At 35.4% G+C, this 21,670-nt stretch overlaps 2 protein-coding genes across 9 annotated transcripts in view; one reads left to right on the top strand and one right to left on the bottom strand.

The window, feature by feature from the left end:
* The window catches only part of LOC123532684 (uncharacterized), a 167,823-nt gene that overhangs the window by 40,455 nt on the left and 105,698 nt on the right, over nucleotides 1–21,670 (bottom strand). For 4 of the 8 annotated variants that reach the window (XM_045314218.2, XM_045314217.2, XM_053518476.1 and 1 more), the window contains exons 2-4: nucleotides 2,444–2,509; nucleotides 1,431–1,531; nucleotides 811–903 (exon numbers count right to left, since the gene is read on the bottom strand). The exons of the other annotated variants lie outside the window; for them this stretch is intronic. In XM_045314218.2, coding sequence (XP_045170153.2) covers nucleotides 811–903; nucleotides 1,431–1,531; nucleotides 2,444–2,509 — 260 coding nt within the window. The remainder of the gene's footprint in view (nucleotides 1–810; nucleotides 904–1,430; nucleotides 1,532–2,443; nucleotides 2,510–21,670) is intronic. 8 annotated transcript variants of the gene reach the window in all.
* On the top strand, nucleotides 16,834–19,457 carry LOC128547003 (uncharacterized). The gene is made up of 2 exons (XM_053518482.1): nucleotides 16,834–18,278; nucleotides 18,418–19,457. Exons 1-2 carry the CDS (start codon nucleotides 17,954–17,956, stop codon nucleotides 18,834–18,836), a joined length of 744 nt encoding a protein of 247 aa, XP_053374457.1. The 5' UTR covers nucleotides 16,834–17,953; the 3' UTR covers nucleotides 18,837–19,457.

Below are 21,670 nucleotides of genomic sequence, written 5' to 3'. Positions count from 1 at the left end.
TTAGTACTCACAAGTCGTGAGATTATTGTGAAAGGAAATGCCACAAATATGCACCACAAATATACCTAGCAGTCAGTATATATCCATAAGATGTACAATAAACCTAGGCCTAGTGGAGATGGAAAACTGCAACAAAACTCTCTACATAAATAAGTGGTTGGCTAAAATATATTTAGTGTGTGTAACGTACCGGCTCAGCTGTAGGTAATATTATAACTAACATTTAGATATTCACGAAAGTACGTGCAACTGCTATTGTGATATAAAAATAATAGACTAAGCTAAGCAATTACTTTTTACGTTTTTTCGTGAAATATTGGGGTCAGATATTTTTAATGTCGTGCAAATACCCCCGAAATACCCCCTGTATGATACATATTTGCCTAAATGGCATTATTTTCAATTTAGAGTGTTTATTAATAGGAAATGTAAACCAGACAAAGGGGTAGAAAATCTTTGTTTCTATCATTACACGGATAATTGTTGCTTAATCCCAGATTACACATACATATTTTTCAAAGACATTATAAAGCTCTGCATGGTTTAATTTTTCACTGATGAACAGACAGTATCTGATGTAAATTTATAGATTTGTTCAGCCCTCTGCATTTAATCGGCAAGTCCAGATACAAAACAGTCACATGTATACAACAAGCAATTGCATTTGTTTCTTTATCTGGGTTTTTTTTTTTGTTGTTGGTTTTTTGTTGTTGTTGTTGTTGTTGTTGTTGTTTTTTTGAAATCCGACAAATAGCGGAAATACAAAATATAAAAATGATCAGTTACATAAAAATAAAAATTACAACTTACATGTTTGGCAGAATTGTCCAGTCGCCAGTCCTTTACAGTCGCATACATTCGGATCTGTACATTCTCCAGGACCACAATTGGGTCTACATATTGCTGAAAGTAAGATGGACGTATGTATTTATTTATTTATTTATGAGCTAACTGGACATATGGATTTAGTTGAAATAGTAATATGTTTTAAAACATTCAAATTTTTCAGTTTACAAAGTCAACATGCTATTATTGGTGAAATATTCCTATAATTACGTATAAAGACTAAAATCTTTCGCCTGTCGTAATTCATATATATATCCTAAACATTTTTCCTGCTGATACGAGAGACTGATTCTTATAGAAATAATCTTGGCTATTAGTAGTGTGGTCTTTTTGTATAAAAATATGCTTTTGTTAAGGTATTTTTTTTATAATTGTCTCGTATATTGTGTATATTTCAACATATTACTTTCATTTTCCATAAGCATGTCTCAACAAATCTAATGCTGTGTGTCATCACCCGTTTCACTACACCAATTATTCAACTTAAATCTTAATATTTATTTAGTTATTTAAACAATGTTCTCCGTGATGCGTTCTGTAACGGTGTAACATTTTGTTGTTTGTAATGGAACTATAAAATTTACGGATATCGCAGTTGTAGTCTCCATTGTGTGTCCAACCACTTCGACACCTGTAAGCATCTACCAGAACATCACATCTATAATACCTCCACCAACCGCATCCCCTTTGAATTGTAGAAATAAGATAATAACTTCAGCTTTTATACCATAACCCTAAACATTAGACATTTACGCATTATGTGCTATTTTAAACAGTACACATTAAGTCATGTCATACCATTTGAAACTCTAGTCATTAAGCATTTAATACCACATTTAAAACCGTTTCATACACTGGCCATTAAAACATTTTATCATATTTTAAACACTGGACTGACATTAACGTGTTTATATAATAACACTAGATATTTACGCATTATATACCATTTTGAGCACTACACATTCAATCGTGTCATACCATTTGAAAAACTGGACATTAAACATTTAATACCACATCCAAGCAATTAGCACCACTTTAAACACTAGATTTTCAAGCATTTTATATTATCATAAAAACTGGACATTCGACTGTTTTATACCATAGATTGTCAACTGAAGAAGCTTATTAAAGCGAAACATGATTTGACAAAATTGTGTTGGTTTATGAATTTACAACATCATACCATAACAGTAGACACTATACATGTACGCATAATATACCATTTTAAACATTATACATTCAATCATGTTATACCATTTGAAACACTATAGACATTCAAGCATTGTGTACCGTTTTAAACACTAGACATTCAGACTTGGACGCTGCTTCAGCATTATATATATTAGCTTTCTTCCTCCTGAATATTTAATGCTCAGATAATAAATCTTTGGTTGTGACTAATTTTTATGTTATACATTTCGAGCACACTTGAATATAAGACTGCATTCCTTTGCATAAAATATGGTAAAGCAGATGCTTTATAAGCTTATTAATATACACTTGATTCACATAACGCCATATAGCCATTCTATACAAGAACGTGACGGTTAATACATCGGGAGATTAATCAAATACAAAGTTAATATCAATTACTCACCAACCGTACCAACATATACAGTATCTGCAGGTTCTTCTGTCCCATCGTTTGTAAGAATAAGTGTTGCTGTAAACAGAAGAAAACTTATATACATAGTGCAAAGTACATGAATTGAAAATTCAAAACAAAAAATATTCATGATAAATGATACCACGAGATACATCATAGGAATGAGGTACACTAAATGACAACAAACATATTGGCATCATCAGAAAAAGACTGATATACATGACAATACTGACAGACAAAATAGGACTTGTCTATAACCATATTAATTTTGCTTTCAAAATATGCAACATTTAATTCTAACAAGACATGTTAACTATTTTCCTATTAAACGAGGAACAATAAACTTTTGTCTTATTTTGCATAACATTATAGTGTACTGTTTGTACAACACAATTATTACGTCACTGACACAGCGTCAAACGTCAGGGTGACGCGCTGGAAAAGAAAACCACATAAAACGGGCAAATATTTTGTGCATGTTTTCAAAAATATTCTTAATAATCCTTTGATTACGTGATATCTCTCAAACAATGATTTTCGAATGGAAATTGATCAAGTATTGGAAAATAAGTTATTTGTGAAACAATTATTCGTACAGTTGAAATGTATAAAGATGTAAATGTATATCTACACGGCCTGTGAGTTTCCTTTTGGGTAACTTACAAGTAATTATTAATCGTTTACATTACATCGTGACCATTAATGCATTTTGCTTCTTTATCTCAACACCATGTCAACAGGATTATGTGTATACAAGGCTACTTTAAATTGTTTTAACAATCACTGTCGGGAAAACGGCGCATATAAAGAAAAACCTTTATAAGAATGATTTACTGCTGAAATTTGTAAAATGTGCTTGAACACTAAATGTGAATTTAATAACAATAAAGCACGTTTTATTGCTACTTATGTGTCGTAAAAATCCAAATACTTCCTTGTTTATTCAACCTGAAGAAAAACGCGGGATTTCCCTCACAAAGCCCATGTTCCAGTTTGTAGTCTAGGAAGTATTCTAAAAGACACACACCATTGACAAATTAATCATCTATCTCGCATGACATGTAAAATGGATCAGAATAGTTCTATACAATCCCAACGAAATGCTTTTTGCAAGTCTTGTAATGTGTATGATACAGATAAACTCTTACAAATTTCATAGAAGATAAAAATGCATCCACTGCGTGTATATACAGGTTATGTTGCAGTAATTCGGTCAAAAATGTGCTTCCGTGGTGTAGTCGAAAGAAGTCCCTAATAAATAGATCATAATTTTTCCATTTTTGCGCATTTGCGCGTGACTCGGGGTCCAAATGGGCATTATTTCACTCGTGGAATGAATTTTACATAAAATAGGACACTGTTCATGCTAATATTCGCATGTTTTCGAGTTGTTTACTTGAAAACGAAAGTAGGGTGATTATTCTGCGGACCGCTTTCTGAAATGCGACAATATGAGGGTACCTGACTTCAGTTGACTTGCATTTCACTGCATACTATTCAATACCCCTTTTTCTTTTCGTTTTCTTGAAGCAGATGTATGGATATATTGCGGAAAATAGGTCTACGACGGAGTGAAAATCTAGAAACTGTAACAAAATTGTTCTGAAGTAGCTGAATTGTATATGAAACAAAGAACAATTTCTTTTATTGGTATATAGCCGTGTAATTGTAATAAATACGAAAATAATCGTAAATAAAACGAAAACATCGGCGGCGAGACAGATGCTATGAAATGAAGTCTTGATCATTAAGAAACCAGAAGGGATGTAGCATAGTTTCTTAATGGTGAGGTTTTCACTTCATATCCGCTATCCATCTCAGTGTATTTACTAGCTATAGATAGATCAGCACCCTTTCTATGTTCATAAATATTGTACAATTTCTACACTCTTCGTAAATAAGTACGTGATTTTTTTAATTATCTTGCATGTGATTGGTTGAAAAAGTAGGGTAAACACTAACTGTCGTACTTTACAGACAAGGAAATTGATGATAAAATATACAAAGGTACCTTTTACTAGTTGCAATGTTAAACCTAAGATCTTTCTGTATTTTAGTCAGTATTTAGTTTATTTTATTAGATTTTATAACGGCTTCAAGGAGACATTAGTTGGGAGAATTTTGATATACTATAAAGGTAGCTGGAAAATTTTAAATGTTTTAGTGCAGAATGTACAAAAACTGACTAGTAAAATGTTGAAATCGTTTATGTTTCTTTGTTTGTTTTGTTTTGTTTTTGAGGGTGTGTGTGTGTGTGGGGGGGGGGGGGTTGACGCATATAATGAGTTTTGAAATATATTTAAGTTGTTTTTACAGCGTGAATAAACTAATGTGACGACTGCTTTCAAAGAAGGTAGTGTTGAGTTTGAACCCTTCTAAACAAACATGCTGGAGTATATATGGTTCAGAATATATGCAATGATACACTTCAAAAATCTTCTTTCGTTTATTAGATTTAGTATTTAGGTCTAACGCATCAAACCTGACGAATTAAGATAAATTACAGAAAACTTTTATCTTCTGTAAAGCATGTTAAGTGTAAATTTGACTGAACATGACGATATGTTTTAAGGGAGTTCAGATGTAAATTCTGATGCAGTAGGTCATATACCCACGTGAACGTATAAATATATACAACAACAACAATAATAAAAAATCAATAACAAGATCATAAATAAGTCACGTGACACAGGAACATAATATGTTTGTGTTGAAACAAAGTATATTAGCAGACATTATTATCAATTATTGACTGATAAATAATTATAAATTATAATTTCAAAACAATATACAGATTTTTTTGTGCAGTAGAAGAAGGACGGCAGGAAGAATATCTACATATTCAAAAGTATATCTTATATATTTAAATATCGTGAAAAGCGAAGCGTAATTTGTCAGTCATTTTTATAAGATAAATTTATGGTGATGTTAACTCAAAAGTTTGTTTTGAAAATATTTACAAAAAATGACATCTTTTTCAGTAGATATTCCGGATTTAATAACACAGTGGATGCTTCGAATTCAATAACACGTTCTCGATTAAATAACGTAATTTTTTCCTGTCCGGTCCAGAACTCTGTCATCCATCAAGGGATTACAGTATTACTTGGCATAAATGTTCCCCATGATGAGACGACGTGTCATGCGCAACATCCAGAGCCCTAGCTTAAAGGTCAAGGTCACACTTTGAGATCAAAGGTCAATAGGATTTTATCCTGTCCGGTCTATAACTTTTTCATGCAAAACATGATTTAAATATCAGTTGGCACAAATATTCCCCTGGATGAGACAACATGTCGTGCAAAAACCCGGGCCCACGGTCTAATAAGGTCAATGTCATACTTAGAGGTCAAAGATCAAATTCAAGAATGACTTTGTCCGGAGCATTTTTTCTTTATGCATGGAGCGATTTTGATGTAACTTGGCACAAATGTTCACTACCATGAGGCACCCTTGTTTTTATTATTGCGTCCCTTTGTTTTTACTATAAATAGATTACATTGTAACTTTTTAGTACTAGCCGTAGGGAAAAATCGAGACCACTTTTCTGTGGTACAACATGCATGTTACATCCAAGTTTTGGGTGTATTTTGATCTATCTCTGCCTGGTTAAAAGTTTCTTGTGGACTTACATTATACAGATTTTTTTAGGATTAATTTCACTTTGTTGTTACTATAAATAACTTTTATGATAACTTTTTGTATAATCGGCCAAAAAAAATTCCAACTGAAAACAATTGTACGTTTTTATATATGCAAATTTTCATCCAAGTGCTTTGTTATATTATATTGTATATATAGTACAATATTGTTTATACATTGACAGATATCAGTTCATTATGTTATACTGCAGTAGAGAAAATTAGGTGCCTCCAGTAGGGGACTTTGTATTGCATGGCAATACTTCATTCACTTGATTAATTGGGAACATATAATGGATATTTGAATCTGGAACATCTACCGGATTATCTAATCCGGAATTTCTACTGGATTATTGAATTCGGAACATCTAACGGATTTTTGGTTTCTACTTATTATTTAATTGGAAACATCTAACGGATATTTGAATCTGGACAATCTACTTGATTATTGAATCCGGAACATATACTGGATTATATAATCCGGAACTTCCCACGGATAATTAATTCTGGAGCATCTACTGGATAATTGAATCAGGGTCGTCAACGGATTATTGAATTTGGAACATCAACTTGATTATTGAATCGCGATAATCAAAGGATTATTGAATTTGGAACATCTACTGGATTACTTAATCAAGATTGTCAACGGATTATTGAATTTGAAACATCTACTGGATAATTTAATCCGGCACATATACTAGATAATTGAGCTGATAAAGGATGATGAGAATATACCTTATATCTTTTTTAATTCAAATTCCTTATTTAAAAGGGACTGGGCCTAGGTTATGTTGCAAGAGTATTTAGCAATAAATATACCAATCAATTATGTCAGATATTTTGATGTTGCGAGGATTTAAGGATCCTGACAGAAGTTTGTATAGTGCATTGTATTATGAGGTTATTTGGACGAGCACGATTCGATTCTTCTCACAATATGTTTGTTAATGTCAGATGTGTGTTATCATGTTTTTACTCCCAGCGCCAAAATAACATTGAAAATAACTTTTCATTAAATTTTCAGAAAGAAATACAAAAAGTGACAAAAAACATGCTACACCTTTTAGTGATTCTTTAATAGATCTACATATGACTAGATAAATACTAATGTTTTTTTGTTATGTTATGGCCATGAACAACCTCTGTCAAACTTAAATACATATAAATTAAACAGCATACTTTTACCTATTTATTGTATTTAAAATATCGAAATCAAATATGATTATATATCGTTCTCCTCGTCAAAGCTAAAGGTATGTTCATTTAATATTGTAATGCAAACAATTTGTCGCATAATAAACTTCGAAGATCATGATAGTTCAGTCAAACATAAATGTAATTTTATTGTCAGAAACTTTATATCTTAATAACATAAGAGCATTATATCAATGTAAAAACATTGAATTTCATTTTTAAACACGCAGTTTCGAAAGTGCGGATATACGTAGGACCACATTCGTAACAGATCGCATTTGTAACATATTTCGTACGTATGCGATCGCATTCGTAACAGGTAAAATGTGTTACGAATGTGTTTGTCCAACATGGGGGTTGACATGAGAAGCACATATGTATCATGTTGGGTTTTATATTGCAAATGTTCAAACAGTTGGTTGTCATCGCAACATCATTAAATGACAGCCGTAAACACCATCACAAGTAAGCGTCATCGTCGTCGACGTCAATGACGTCATAAAATTATAAATACAGTTGTTTTTGAAAGGAACCGATATCTTATAGATATATAAGTTGTGTGCAAGTTTAGTCAAAATAAACAAAAAATGTGGTCTCTATCGCGTTCACAAGGCTAAAATCAGTAATTATTGCCATCTCAGGGGCCATAACTCCAAGACGAATAAGGTGATATGGCTGGATTTCGAAAGGAACCGAGATATCGTAGATATATATAAGTTCTGTGCAAGTTTTGTCAAAATCAAATAATAAATGCTGTCTCTATCGTATTCACAAGAAAAATGTGAACGGACGGACGGTCGGACGACGGACGACGTACAAAGGGTGGTCACAATAGCTTACTTTGTCATTTCGTACAAGTGAGCTAAAATATGTGACAAATGTGTTTCAGATATAAAGATGCACTATTTTGTTCATTTTTTTCCGATCGAAAATGACATGTGACAAATGTGATCAGATGTCACATCCGAAATCGGCATCGATCACATTCGTCTCAAAAATTGTTACATATGTGCTTGATTTCTTTTACATATGCGGTCTCATCTGTAACACATGTTACATATGCGATTGCATTTGTAACACCTGTTACAAATGCGATCTGATACGAATGTGGTCCTACCAGCATGGAAAAATTTTGCTGTAGTTACAACTTAAATTTACATGGTCTTCTTCTTGCTAATACTGTTGAATAGACTTGCTCCAGTCCCTATGTCTGTCATATTTCTCATATATTCGTTTTCTTTACTAACAGTGGAAGTAACCCCAGCAGGTTGTTTTTATGATAACATTTTTCCCCCTGGCTACGAACATTTGTTATTGTTTTACTTACTTACTTATAAGATATCTGCAGTGTTTATAAAGAAAATAACCATGCAGCCAGGGAGCCAGGCTAGATTAAAATGATAATGTTGCTGACCTATTTCATTTTGCTATTGCCACTTGTTATTCTTGTACAAGTGTTAGTATTGATTTTGTGACTTCAGATTTTTTTCATGCAATTTTATTACGCAGATCAGTCTCATGTAATACCAGCTTTTTAATAACAAGGAAGTTAAGGATTAAATTCAACGGTACTTATTTCAAGTTGCAATATAATATCTTATTTATCTAATGCACCTTACTTATACAGCACAGTTGTGATTGTTAGTTTCTATTTAAAATTTACAATGGCTCTTACGGTATTGTTTGGGGAATTTTGATTTGCCTAAACGTTGTAGGGGAATTTTTGAAATTTAATGATCAATGTATATATCTTTAAAATTTCTTCTTCTAATGTGTATAAAAAAGAGCTGAGAATTGAAAACACATTTACTCTGTATTTGTACCCAAAAAGATACCTAAACATATTTGTGTTTCAGGAACTCTTGTAATGTGCAGTATAGCAGATAACAAATAGCTCGAGAATCGACCTTTACGGTAACGTGACTAAAGTGACAGACTTGAGAACTTCCGCCTGAAGCCAACAAGACGCACGTGGAGGATAAAAACTCATTTCTCTGCTTGAGAAGCGAGCTGTACGATAGACTCTCCCACAAGCATGACTGTTCTCAGTCAAAAGGCGCACCTGATTGGATGTTTGCAGACAGCGTGCCAAAGCATATTGATGTATATACCTATATCACAAATAAACTGTCATAAGGAATTCAACCGGGTTTAGATAGTAGTTCAGTTATTAATAGAAATTAAAAACATATCTACTTGAATTATACATTGTCCACACAATGCATTTTTTTGCAGAGAGAAGAGTATGGTCTTTAAGTAACATTAAAAACAACAACGGAATATGTGCATCAACCATGACTCAATTTTTCTTTTTCAATAAAAGCAAAATCAGTACCAGTACAACGGCCGCAAGAGAAAATATTTATACATAGATCTAGATCTCGATAAAATAGTATTAAATTTTATTTGCTCAATACAATCTCTATAAGGGTCAGTAGAAACCATTGCTATCTATAGCAGAACGATGGCAAAGGCATTACAGGTATATGCAGATTTCAGAGCCTTTGTCGAGATTCGTTACTGACGTTGTTTGTCTGAAAAACGGTCAGTCGCAGTGTAACAGTCTAGCTTTAGTTTACGGTAACGCGAGTATTGGATACCGTACACACGAAGAAAACGAATACTTTTCCTATATATTTCTTATTACTTAAACACTTCGCCCAACTGTTTTTCTAGGTGTAACTGTTGCAAGATAACGTACACAGTTTCGCAAATCGGCGAAGTGTTTGAAAAACAGTACTGAGAACTGACCACAGGCGTTTTGTGCGGAAGAAAGCACTCATTTTGCTATCTTCGGCGCACTTAATGTTATTAATAAAAAAAAAAAAATAGGCAAAATATGACCTAAATCGGGACGTATTCCCCGTGTGTACGGTATCTAGTAGTCACGTGGGTTTGCCACCCTGAGTATACTTCCATACATTTTTTCGACGAAGTTTATCAAGGCGCATCTGGCGGACAGGACGCCGTTTCTTTGCAGTGAAAAAATAGACGGGGAAAAAAAGATAAATGGAAGAGTTTTATCAACGCGGCACATAGCAAATGACGTAGATCTGCAATATCAGTTTCAACATAGGTTATATAACAAAGAATAATTCTGCTTCCCATGCTATGACGGAAAACATACTTGTGTCAATAACTGTACACTTGCACGGCGGTAGTTTGAATGTCTTACAGTTGCCAGTATACAATGAATACGCTATGGAAGAATTATTTTTGATTGGATATGAGTATTTAACTCGTGATATCAGATACCACTTCGTAAAAGCATGATTCAATGAAAATTGGCTGTTAGTCATGCTTTAGGGATGTTGCAGATTCGGCGTGACATAGACGTGACAATTTAATAATGTATAACATATACATTATAGCGCATAATGCCATATATAATTCAGCTGCCGTTTCAAATCTGGAATGGTTCTTCCCTGAATTTACATCGTTTAGCAATCACAGCCACCAGGATATCTTTGCAAAACCAGGATTTTGGCAAACTTCACTACCATTTCTAAGTGACTTAGAAACTTCTGTTTTAGCTTGGATGGTAGTTTAGGCGCCAATGAGCAATAAATGATATAGTTTCGCATTATTTTTAATTTTCTTATGTACAAAAAAGTTGATTAAAAAAATTTGTCCAATTGGATTTTTCCAGTTTCCAATCGGATATATGGCGTCCAATTGGAATTTTTGAAAATCCAATCGGATTTTTTTCCCATATTTTGGCGTGCTGGATTTTTTTCCGGGCGGAAAACATTTTTTTGTTCGAAGTGTGTAAAAACAATTGGTTATATTGTATATAGTGTATATAAGAACGTAATTTGTATCAAAGAGCGGTCTCCTAGAACTTTTCAAAAATCCAATGGGATTTTTTTCCAACATTTTTTAATGGAAAAATATCCGCCCGGACGAATTTCCGATTGGAAAAAATTCCATTTGGTTTTTTTCCAATCTAAAAAATTGGAAAAAGGTCCAATTGGAGTTTTTTTTATTGAAAACGTTTTTTTTTTATTATCATTACTATTGATGTTGTTTTTTGTTCGTATAACAAAATCGTGGTGTGTGGCGACAAATAATAATTATATGAGGATTATCCCAGCAAATCGCGAACTTTTCTTATTATTTCGAAAGTAAGCGACGCATGAAATAATTATTTTAACATTTTAACTGTTGGTATTTCATACTCGACAGGACTCTCTCTATATATATATATAATTGAATACCTCTCATATTATTTGAATGTTCTGCTTTATTCATTGTGAATTAGGACGAATTTCCAGTCAGAATAGTTGATGTATGTCAAACTGTCCATTTATTGGCCCCACTATTTTATTTTAACGATATCGCATTCCAATGCAACCAACCATTCGAGCTTTTCTTTCATCGTTGGACATAAGAATATCCCTTGCTTTTGATCGTAAACGAATTCGTCGATATGCGGTACGTTTTCTAAAATAGGAATTTCCGAATCAAATACTAGAGTAACTTTTTTCGCTATTTCACTCCGTATGTAAAATCCATACTGATCGTCGATGGTCACTTTCGATAATATGCGTTGTATTCCCAACCAAGATATTTCATCTTGAATACTTTTGACTGATACATGCACTACTAGATGATCCTTGGTTCTATGAAAAATGTCTAGAACATTACCTATTTCTTCTTCTGTACAAAGATGATTCTTCGTGTAGAACGAATTTCTTTTTCTGGAGTCTTTGGAAAATACGTCCGAAGGTTCGTATATGATATGAGTAGACATGTTTGAGATGTTTGATTTAGATTCAGGCAACGCGCAATATTTATACCTGTCACGAGACAATTTACTCAAATATTATTTTTTGGTCTTGATTGTGCCTTTCTGTCTCTTTTGCTCGTTCCAATAGAAACGAGAAAGGGCATCATGCGAGTTGAATATGTTTAGTAGAACGAAGCTTAGAAATGAAAGATAATTCCTTTGTCTTCATCCATTCGCAGTCTGACTGTGTAACTTGAAACTTTTCGTCCCATCTCGATTTTCCAATTGACAATTCAGTCTTACTCTTTCTCAAGCAAAATTCACTTGTTTTATCTAGTGTAGTTTGAAAAAATTTGACTTCTTTATAAAACTCATCCTCTGTTTGCTTCGATTTCGTTTCAAACACATTGGAAAAATATTCATATATTTCAAAATCAAGGAAACTGGTGTTTCTGAACTTCGCTTTTTCTGTAGAGTTCAGAACCGTACAATTTATCAACAATGTTATCTGTTGTTTTTATTTAATCGTCAGTTATGGTCACTTTTTTATTCACATTTTTCGCAAATAGGCTTAACGTTCAAAATACAAACTATTTCGAACGCCACAAATCACTCACTTGCATTTCAATGTGTGTGAAGTTGGTTTGTACATTATTCTTCCAGAGGACCAACTCTTTGCCAGTCGAAATACAAATTGTAAGGATGCGTCGTCCAACAGAAACATGACCATCCTCTTAAGATTTCATAATAACATCCTATGCAACACAAATGTCCGCATCGAGGCGCTGCTCTAAAATTTGCATGTATTGAGATGATACCACAAAGCAAACACTGATATGTGTTTTCATCATACCAGTGTTGTGAAACATGATCCCAGTCAATTTGAGCTTCGACCCACGGAACATCTTCGTACTTTGGCAAAATTACTTCTGTAACTTTATCATTCGTATCTGACCTGTTCGAATTGCTCATTATAACGTTGACAGGTTTCCGTACAAGAATAACAGAATACAAGAGATACCAACATCTAATATGCACATAAAAAATATTTTAAAGCTTTGGAATTACATCCCGGCCATTCTTAGCGTGTATTTGGAATTAGTTCCCAATGTCAAATAACAAGACAATATTTTTCCAAAGTGAAATCGGCTGTTGATGTGTTTGGTCCTCGGAGTTGGGCTAGGTTAGGTTTATGGAGGTCGATTTTTTTGAAAGTTGTTAAAACTGGATGAGTTGGGTTTGTTTTAAGTTTGAATGTGATTAAACTATAATCGCATTAATGATGTACCGTCGGTTTTACTTGAGGACGAGTATCAACTGGCGTTTTGTTTTTCTCATAACACGTACTAATGGGCACTACTTATCAGACCTTGTAAAAATCACTGGCATTGACTTACAGTCTTGTACATTTTAGATAAGGGTTAGGGCTTTGGGTATTTTTGAAAGTTGAATGGCATGTTGTTTACTGCACAGCATTGGGCAAATTACTGTGACAATCGATCTTGTTGGTTGACATAACATATCATAGCATAACATAACAAGCACATGTTCAAATTCAGTTTTATTCAATTCACTAATATGTATCAACATCAGTTCAGTTTAGTTACGAGTGCCAATAGCTTGATAAATGTCCCCGAAACACGTTGCGTTTCTTCTAGGCGTCTGATAAAACACAAAAGGTGGCATAGGCCTGTAATGTTTCTTATGATCGACTTCTCTCATGAATCTGTCCGTTATCCCATTATCGACAAACGACAGTAGAAACGTTGCATTAGCCACAATCCAATATACCCGTTCATTCCTAGCGACAAAGGTTTTGAGTTCATCTCTCCACAGTTGTATGTCATAGTAGTCCAGTAGAATAAGTAACATTTTCGTATCATATTTCGACAAAGCTATCTCATATGTCACTTCAGGATTCGACAAGTCCGTAATGAACAGCACATGTAGATATTCGATGTCGTCGTCTGAAAGAAATCCATACAGTTGTTCTTCCAAATAACTTTGATGACATCTGCTGAGCAACAATGTATGCTCTGTCTCGTTGTAATTCTTATCTTCGTCATCTTCGTTTCTTAGTAGCATATCCAGAGTTCGAGACCTCTGTCTCAGTGTTTCAATGCTGATTATGTTAACTTTCATCTTGCTAAATTGTTGAGAAGAATTGTTTTGCATCTTGACAGTACAATTGCAGTCAGTAGACTGAAGCCAAAGTGTCGATTTCCCCGGTACTGTACCGAAAAATAACTTTTTCAATCTATCTGCTTTCTGATTGGTCAGTACAAAGTAGGCGTGGTTTAAATGCCACATTCTGATTGGTCAAAATATTTTCAGCTAGATATGGTTTCGGAGTATCCTTGATTTCATGAGGTGACTGTTTCACATTTCTTTTCTGGGATAAGACCATAATAGTTTGTAAGTTTATTCCGGTCTTTTCTACGTTCCATCTTATCATCTAGATCTCTCAACTTCTTGTTGATAGTCTCTTCATCGTCATCTTCATAGATTTTGATTTTCCTCTTCTTAGGTTTATCAGCAAAAAAGAAATTAGCATTTAGATCTCTCAACTTCTTGTTGATAGTCTCTTCATCGTCATCTTCATAGATTTCGATTTCCCTCTTCTTAGGATTATCAGCAACAGATATTGCTTCGTTTGACAACGTACTATACTGATTTGCAGGAGCCCATGGTCTTCCTTTCTCTATAAAGTCTACTTGATGTCTCGCAGCTTTCTTGCCAATAATTCCCTTGTACTTGGTATGATATGAATCTGCTTTGGCAAACTCTAATAATTCATATCTCCTGTGGAGTGTAGTCTCTCTATACAGACAGACAAACTGTACATATCCGTGTATCATATCATCTATTACAGCGTAACAGATATATAATATTTCTTGTGAGTCTACTAGGCTTTGTAGACAATCTTCTGTCATTAACTTCAAGTCTTGATCTGCTGGATCTACCATTGCTTTGAATATATAGAACTCCTTCATCTTCTGGAATTTATAAGCTGTATGATAGTTTGTAAGCGTGTTGACAGTATGATTGCTTTCGATAGAATGAAGCTCGATGGTCTATTTCCCTGGTACTGTACTGAAAAAATAACCTTTTCAATCCATCTGCTTTCTGATTGGTCAGTACAAACGAGATGTGGTTTAAATGCAATATTCTGATTGGTCGAAACATTTTGAGCTAGTTGACACTGTTATACTGACAAAGTTTTATTAACTAATAAACATACAAAAATGAATTACATAGTTCTCTTTAGTTTGTCCTCTTGAATGTTGTATATCATCCATCTGTCTTTGGACATCGTTTTCGTGTTAGGTTTGAAGTTAGCAAAGCATACTACTTTGGGTGGATCAAAGTAGTATGCTTCACATTTCCTGAACAATATTCCATCCTTTAGTAACTCCAAGAAGTGGTAGTTTATGTGTTCGGCTTGCGACCTCGCATAGTCCATGATTACTATTGGTTCTTCATTGTACGCATATGATAGGTCTTTTGTCCCACGGTTCTCAAGTATGATTGCACCATGGTGTGCCATCAGGTATTTTCCTAAGAAGGATTTGCTTACGTTACCTTTTTCTTCCCATAACCATAGTATTTGTCTGTCGGTTTGTATTTCGATGAGTTCCAATGCTGCTTTCTGCCATGGTCTCAAAGTTACGTTTCTAAGATCCAATATCATTTTGTCGACTATGTTTTCTTCTCTGAAGGCCTCAAATATTTCTTTGAATACATGCTTCTGAGCTGGTATTAAACTGCAATATGGAAGGTCAGTTGGATCAAGTTCTTGAGTTCCACGTTTTTTTGCATAGATGTATGCTCTGACATTCAACGATAGGTAGCTGATGTCCACGTTAGAGTAGATTGTCTTTGTGTCTTCCTTAGACACATACTTGATGCAGTCTTTGATTTTCTTCACTCGTTCAATCATGCCACAGCTAAACTTGAACTGTCTCTTCCATTTAGCTTTGAAAGTTTTGAAGTTCATCTTTTTCTTTGTTTGGATGTAAGCATGGCTATGTGCCTTTTCTTCTCGTTCCGATAATCCAAACTCGTTGCAGAAAACATAGCTTTGTATGAAGTTTTGATGCTTCTTGTTTCTAGAGTCCATTCTTCTCAGGAAGAGATACTTCTTTGGTCCTTGGTTCATGGTTAATAAGAAGTGTACGCCTTTGTTGGTGATTTTCTTTTTCTTTTTCTTTGGTTTTTCAACTTTAACACCAGTATTTTTTAAGTGCATTTTGGTTTTACAATGTTGAGACCATCCAGATTTACGTACTTGACGTTTGCACAGTTCACACATTTTCGTCTGTCCGTTGTTTTTGAAAGGCATCTTGAATGTAGAATCGATGAGTTGTATGATAGTTTGTATGCGTGTTGTCGGTATAATTGCATTCGACAGAATGAAGCTCGATGGTCTATTTCCCTGGTACTGTACCGAAAAATAACTTTTTCAATCAATCTGCTTTCTGATTGGTCAATACAAAGTAGGCGTGGTTTAAGCAAACCGTTCTGATTTTAGCTAGAGAGAGTGTGTGTGTAGTTGTAGTCTCAGTGTCATTTCGCATATTGCAATGCCGAAGGAATACGTCGGCTCATACTTCGAGCCGATATCTCATTAGCTTACTGTCGAAAAACGAAATGTCAATTCGTGCTTGTTATTTGGACACCATATTTTTACATGCCGAAGAGCATAGATGCTTAATTAAGACCAACCATTTCATAATGGACTTGAATTACTTGTAAGGCAAAAGCAATGATCATTTTTGAAGGTATTCGTGTAAAAAAGACTCATCTATTACTATTGACAAAACTGCGACTTTGTACAAACGAGTCCTTTGGTTAAAGCATACAAATATCCAGCATTAACTCATAATTGCAGTGAAATCGGCTTTTGGGGTGTCTGGTCCTTGGTGTATGGCTAGGAAAAAGTAGATGAGGTTAGGGTTAGGGCTTTGAGCATTTTTGGAAGTTGAATGGTGTGTTGTTTTTACACAGTATGAGGGTTACTGCACAGCATTGGGCAAATTACTGTGACAATCGGTCTTGTTGGTTGACATAACATATCATAGCATAACATAACAAGCACATGTTCAAATTGACCCTTTTTTATTCACTAATATGTACCAACATCAGTTCAGTTTAGTTACGAGTGCCAATAGCTTGATAAATGTCCCCGAAACACGTTGCGTTTCTTCTAGGCGTCTGATAAAACACAAAAGGTGGCATAGGCCTGTAATGTTTCTTATGATCCACCTCTCTCATGAACCTGTCTGTTATTCCGTTGTCGACAAACGACAGTATTAGAGTTGCATTAGCCAGAATCCAATAGACCCGTTCATTCCTCGCGACAAAGGTTTTGAGTTCATCTCTCCACAGTTGTATGTCATAATAGTCTATCACAAGTATCAAGAATCTAGTATCATATTTCGACAAAGCTGTCTCGTAATTCACAACGGGATTCGACAAGTCCGTAATGAACAGCACATGTTGATGTTCGATGTCGTCGTCTGAAAGAAATCCATACAGTTGTTCTTCCAGATAACTCTGGTGACATCTGCTGAGCAACAATGTATGCTCTGTCTCGTTGTAATTCTTATTTTCGTCATCTTCGTTTCTTAATAGCATATCCAGAGTTCGAGATCTCTGTCTCAGTGTTTCAATGCTAACAATGTTCACTTTCATCTCGCCAAATTGTTGAGAAGAATTATTTTGCATCTTGACAGTTTGAGAGCTGAAGATATAATGAAGCTCAAGTGCCGATTTCCCCGATACTGTACCGAAAAATAACTTTTTCAATCCATCTGCTTTCTGATTGGTCAATACAAAGTAGGCGTGGTTTAAGCAAACCGTTCTGATTGGTCGAAACAATTTTCGCTAGAGGGAGTGTGTGGATATGCATTCTTAGTGTCATTCTGTATCAGAACGATGAACAGTGCGGTCGCAGATTTACTGAGCTCACTCATGACAGAGAGCCGTCGACAAGCAATGGAAACGTTTGTCTTATACAAGCGAAGAGGCTTAGTGAGAAGAGCTCAAAACTTAATCGAAAACATAGATAACGTGGTAACTTGCGTCAACATGGATCGCGGACGATACCCTTCCTTATTCAAGAGTAGCATGTCGGCACTATCGAAACTGAACTTGTGGGAAAACGAAATCAGAGAGGCGACGAACGAAACAGATATGTCGGACGTAATAGCTGCTGCGAGATTTCTTTTGGAGAATCAAGGCTTGCTGAGGGATGAAATTGGTGAGTTGACACTTTGAGATTTGACAGTTTGAATTTGAAATTGAACTCGATACTTTTACTAGCTAATACTGACTTGTTGAATTGACCATGTAACAACTTTTGTAAAACAACTGACGTTCGTTTATGTTTTCTGTTTCAGACAATATGGACAAAGCGAAGAAACAGATCACACTAACAGACACCATCGTCATAAGCGATGAGGACAATGACGAGTTGCCAGACATCATCAGTCCGACCATGAGTACGAAATCAAAAAGTCCGATACACAAGCTAAAACCTTATACGAGGCCTTCATCAACGTTGACCGAAACGGCTTGGGAAAAGAGGGAACATGAGCTACTGTTGGCTCATCAGAGAGCACTGTCTAAAGCAAAGCAAGAGGCAAGGGACGAACTGATGCTATGCATCATATGCTTGTCTGCACAAAAAGATCATACATTAGTGCCTTGCGGTCACACATTTTGCGAAGACTGCGTCGATCAGATAAAAGCAAAGGGCAAGTGCTGCTTTTGTAATGCCAAAATAAGATCGAGCGTTAAAGTGAGACTAACCGATTGATACTTTTGCTTTGTTGTGATGAAAGATGATGATACATTGGAAATAAAATGTTCAGAACAGTGCCGTGTCTTACTTTGTCATATAGTAATGCAAACATAGCAATCCCACTTAGGTTAGAAAGATTTTGAAACAATGTCCTAATCCAGACTCGGTATGTCATCATGTTTCTGTACAAGTGTACAAAGAACACTGTCACGAATCCTTATGATTAAACTTTTTCATTATAGATACGTTCACGCCTTGAGAAATATAATAGGCATATGTCAACTCATACTGGAGAAAACGTTGCATGAATAATGAGCCTTGTATGTGTTATATCAATTTCTGTCGTGGTAAGAAAAACAAGCCAGTTTGCTAATCACCTAAAAAAGCAGTGATTTCTTTGTTTTTAAGTTTGTGCCAATTTCAAAGCAAAATAGATGGTCTAAACTAGGCATCAGGGGTCTTCGGCATGTGAAAATATCGTGTCCGATTCTCTAGTATGAATTGACATTTCGTTTTTCAACATTAAGCTAATCAGACATCGGCCTGAGGTACAAGCCGACGTATTCGTTCAGCATTGCAATTTCACACTTAGAAAAATGTACAGTACCAAATTTCTATGGCTCTGCATTTAACGGGCTTGCCACCGTCATGTTTCCAAGTATCACCATCTGATTGCTTAATAAATGTAGTTACATTGAGATTCGCCGATGTTTATACTGGACCATGGCTGCATTACAGAAATTTGGGATAGAGTGAATAGATAGAGAAGAAGACTAGCGAAACATTATGTTTTCATATCCCACATTGCATATAATCATGTACAGTCGCATTGTCAGTGGCAGGCGAGAGAGATTGTTGCAACCGAGACTAAAAAAATAATATTTGTGAAAATTGGCTTCTTACTCTCATAAAAGATGCATGTTGCCTTAGTTCAAATCAAACGACTATGAATCGCAAGAGAAGCCTCTCTCCTTTAACGCTTTGGAAAGCGGCACACGTGTTCAAGCACCAAAACCTAGAGTGCTGGTTTCAATTTGCGAAGGATGGAGAATCACACAACAAGGTGTTTGCATCTGATTTCGAACGAACAAGGAAGCGAGCGAAACTGGAAGACGAAAAACCATTTCTGACGACTTTCAGTGTCGGAATACGTCCAACTCGAAATCAGAAAAAAGTGCTGAACGAGATGCTTAGAGTGAGCAATCACGCTTACAACTGGAGCAACTATCTCGTTCGTGAAAAGAACTTGAAGCCTAAACAGTACGACTTGCAGACTCACGTTTGCAAGACCAATTCTAGTGACATTCCAATGGAATTCAGAATGGACGCAAATGACGACTGGTATTTCGATAACAAGATGACAACGATTAAAACAGCAGCTTGTAAGAACTTCTGTACCATGTACAAGTCGGCGTTAACGAATCAAAAGAAGAAGAAAAAGTACATCAAGACTGTGACTTTGAAAGACAAAGACGATATGAATCCGAGTCAAGGAGCGTTCGAAATTCAAAAACAATTTATTCGTACATTGAAGGAGACGGACACTGACGATAATGATACATTACACCACTGTATAGCAGCCATGCCGGACAATTTTACTACGCGAAGGAAGGATGTAAGAAATCGATTCCTGCGCTTGTCTAAACCAGTGAGCAAACTGCCACCTTTAGAACATGCCGTTAAGATCGTCAAGACAGCGAAAGGAAAGTTCGTCTTACATATACCGTGCGATCCAAATTACACGAGGAGCAAACGGTACGACGAACCATTCGATTCTATGTGTGGAATCGATCCTGGCGGAAGAACTTTCTTGACAATATACGATCCATCAAAGCCACGGGCATTTCAAATTGCATCTCGATGTAAAGCGCCATCTAAGCCAGTTCGTAAACGGACAAAGAAAAAGGGGAACAAATGGCACAGGAAAAAGAAAAGTCAGCGCCGGGTCGGTAGCACCATAGACAAGATTGACAGTCTGCACGCAAAGATAGACTATGTTAATTCAAAAATGCAAGCAGCCATACGGCGAAAGCAGCCCCAAGCAAAAGAAGATCGGCAAAGACAATTACAAAAGGTGTATTATCGACTAGGTAATGCTATCAGATGGGTGCATCTTCGCTGTACATACAACCTGATGCAATACTCGTACGTAGCCATTGGAGAGATCGGCATACCTAGTATCATTCGTAGGCAATGTGATGGAAAACGAAGGCGTATCAACAAGAAGTCTGTACGGCATCTGACAGTGTGGAATCATTACAAGTTTCGTGAGAGACTTTTGCATCGTGCCAAAGGCACGAAGACTAACATAATCATTCAGGAAGAAAGCTACACCTCTAAAACATGCAGTGAATGTGGAACGATAAACAACAAATTAGGAGGTAGCGAAACGTTCAAGTGCACAAATCCTGCCTGCGATTACATTACAAACAGAGACGTTAATGGTGCAAAGAACATTCTTAGGAAGTCTCTCGGTATCGGCTCAATTAAAACGTACCGTCCGTGACTTTGAACATTGGAAAAGTTAAATCGGTTGACTCGCCGAATTCCAGCTGAACCTTATAGGGGAAGCATTGGCGAATAAAAAGGGTCATATGCACGCGGTAAAATGATTTTGACCGTCATAGTTATTTCGCAGACTTCTCTGTTTTACTGTTTTTTATGGTGCTAAAGGTCTTGTATACATTTTATCAACGAAGACTTTTGTATTTTACAGAATGTTTGAACCGGTGCTGTTTAGCTATAAGCTGTTTTGCATCATAAATGCGCACAACGCTTTTTTTGATCATAATTACAAGAAACGGGCATTCCTTATTGTGTTTGATTATTAAACGTCCTTACAATATCTA

The sequence above is a fragment of the Mercenaria mercenaria genome, chromosome 11 (assembly GCF_021730395.1).
Source record: "Mercenaria mercenaria strain notata chromosome 11, MADL_Memer_1, whole genome shotgun sequence".
Lineage (NCBI taxonomy): Eukaryota > Metazoa > Mollusca > Bivalvia > Venerida > Veneridae > Mercenaria > Mercenaria mercenaria.
The sequence above is the reverse complement of the archived record's forward strand: the minus strand, read 5'-3'. Positions and strand labels throughout refer to the sequence as shown.

What these genes read in the sequence shown, in the direction of transcription:
- LOC128547003 (XM_053518482.1), top strand. Translation starts at nt 17,954, where the DNA reads ATGAACAGTGCGGTCGCAGATTTACTGAGCTCACTCATGACAGAGAGC. An exon ending in CTTGCTGAGGGATGAAATTG is followed by an intron (nt 18,279 to 18,417) that starts GTGAGTTGACAC and finishes TTTCTGTTTCAG; the next exon opens with ACAATATGGACAAAGCGAAG.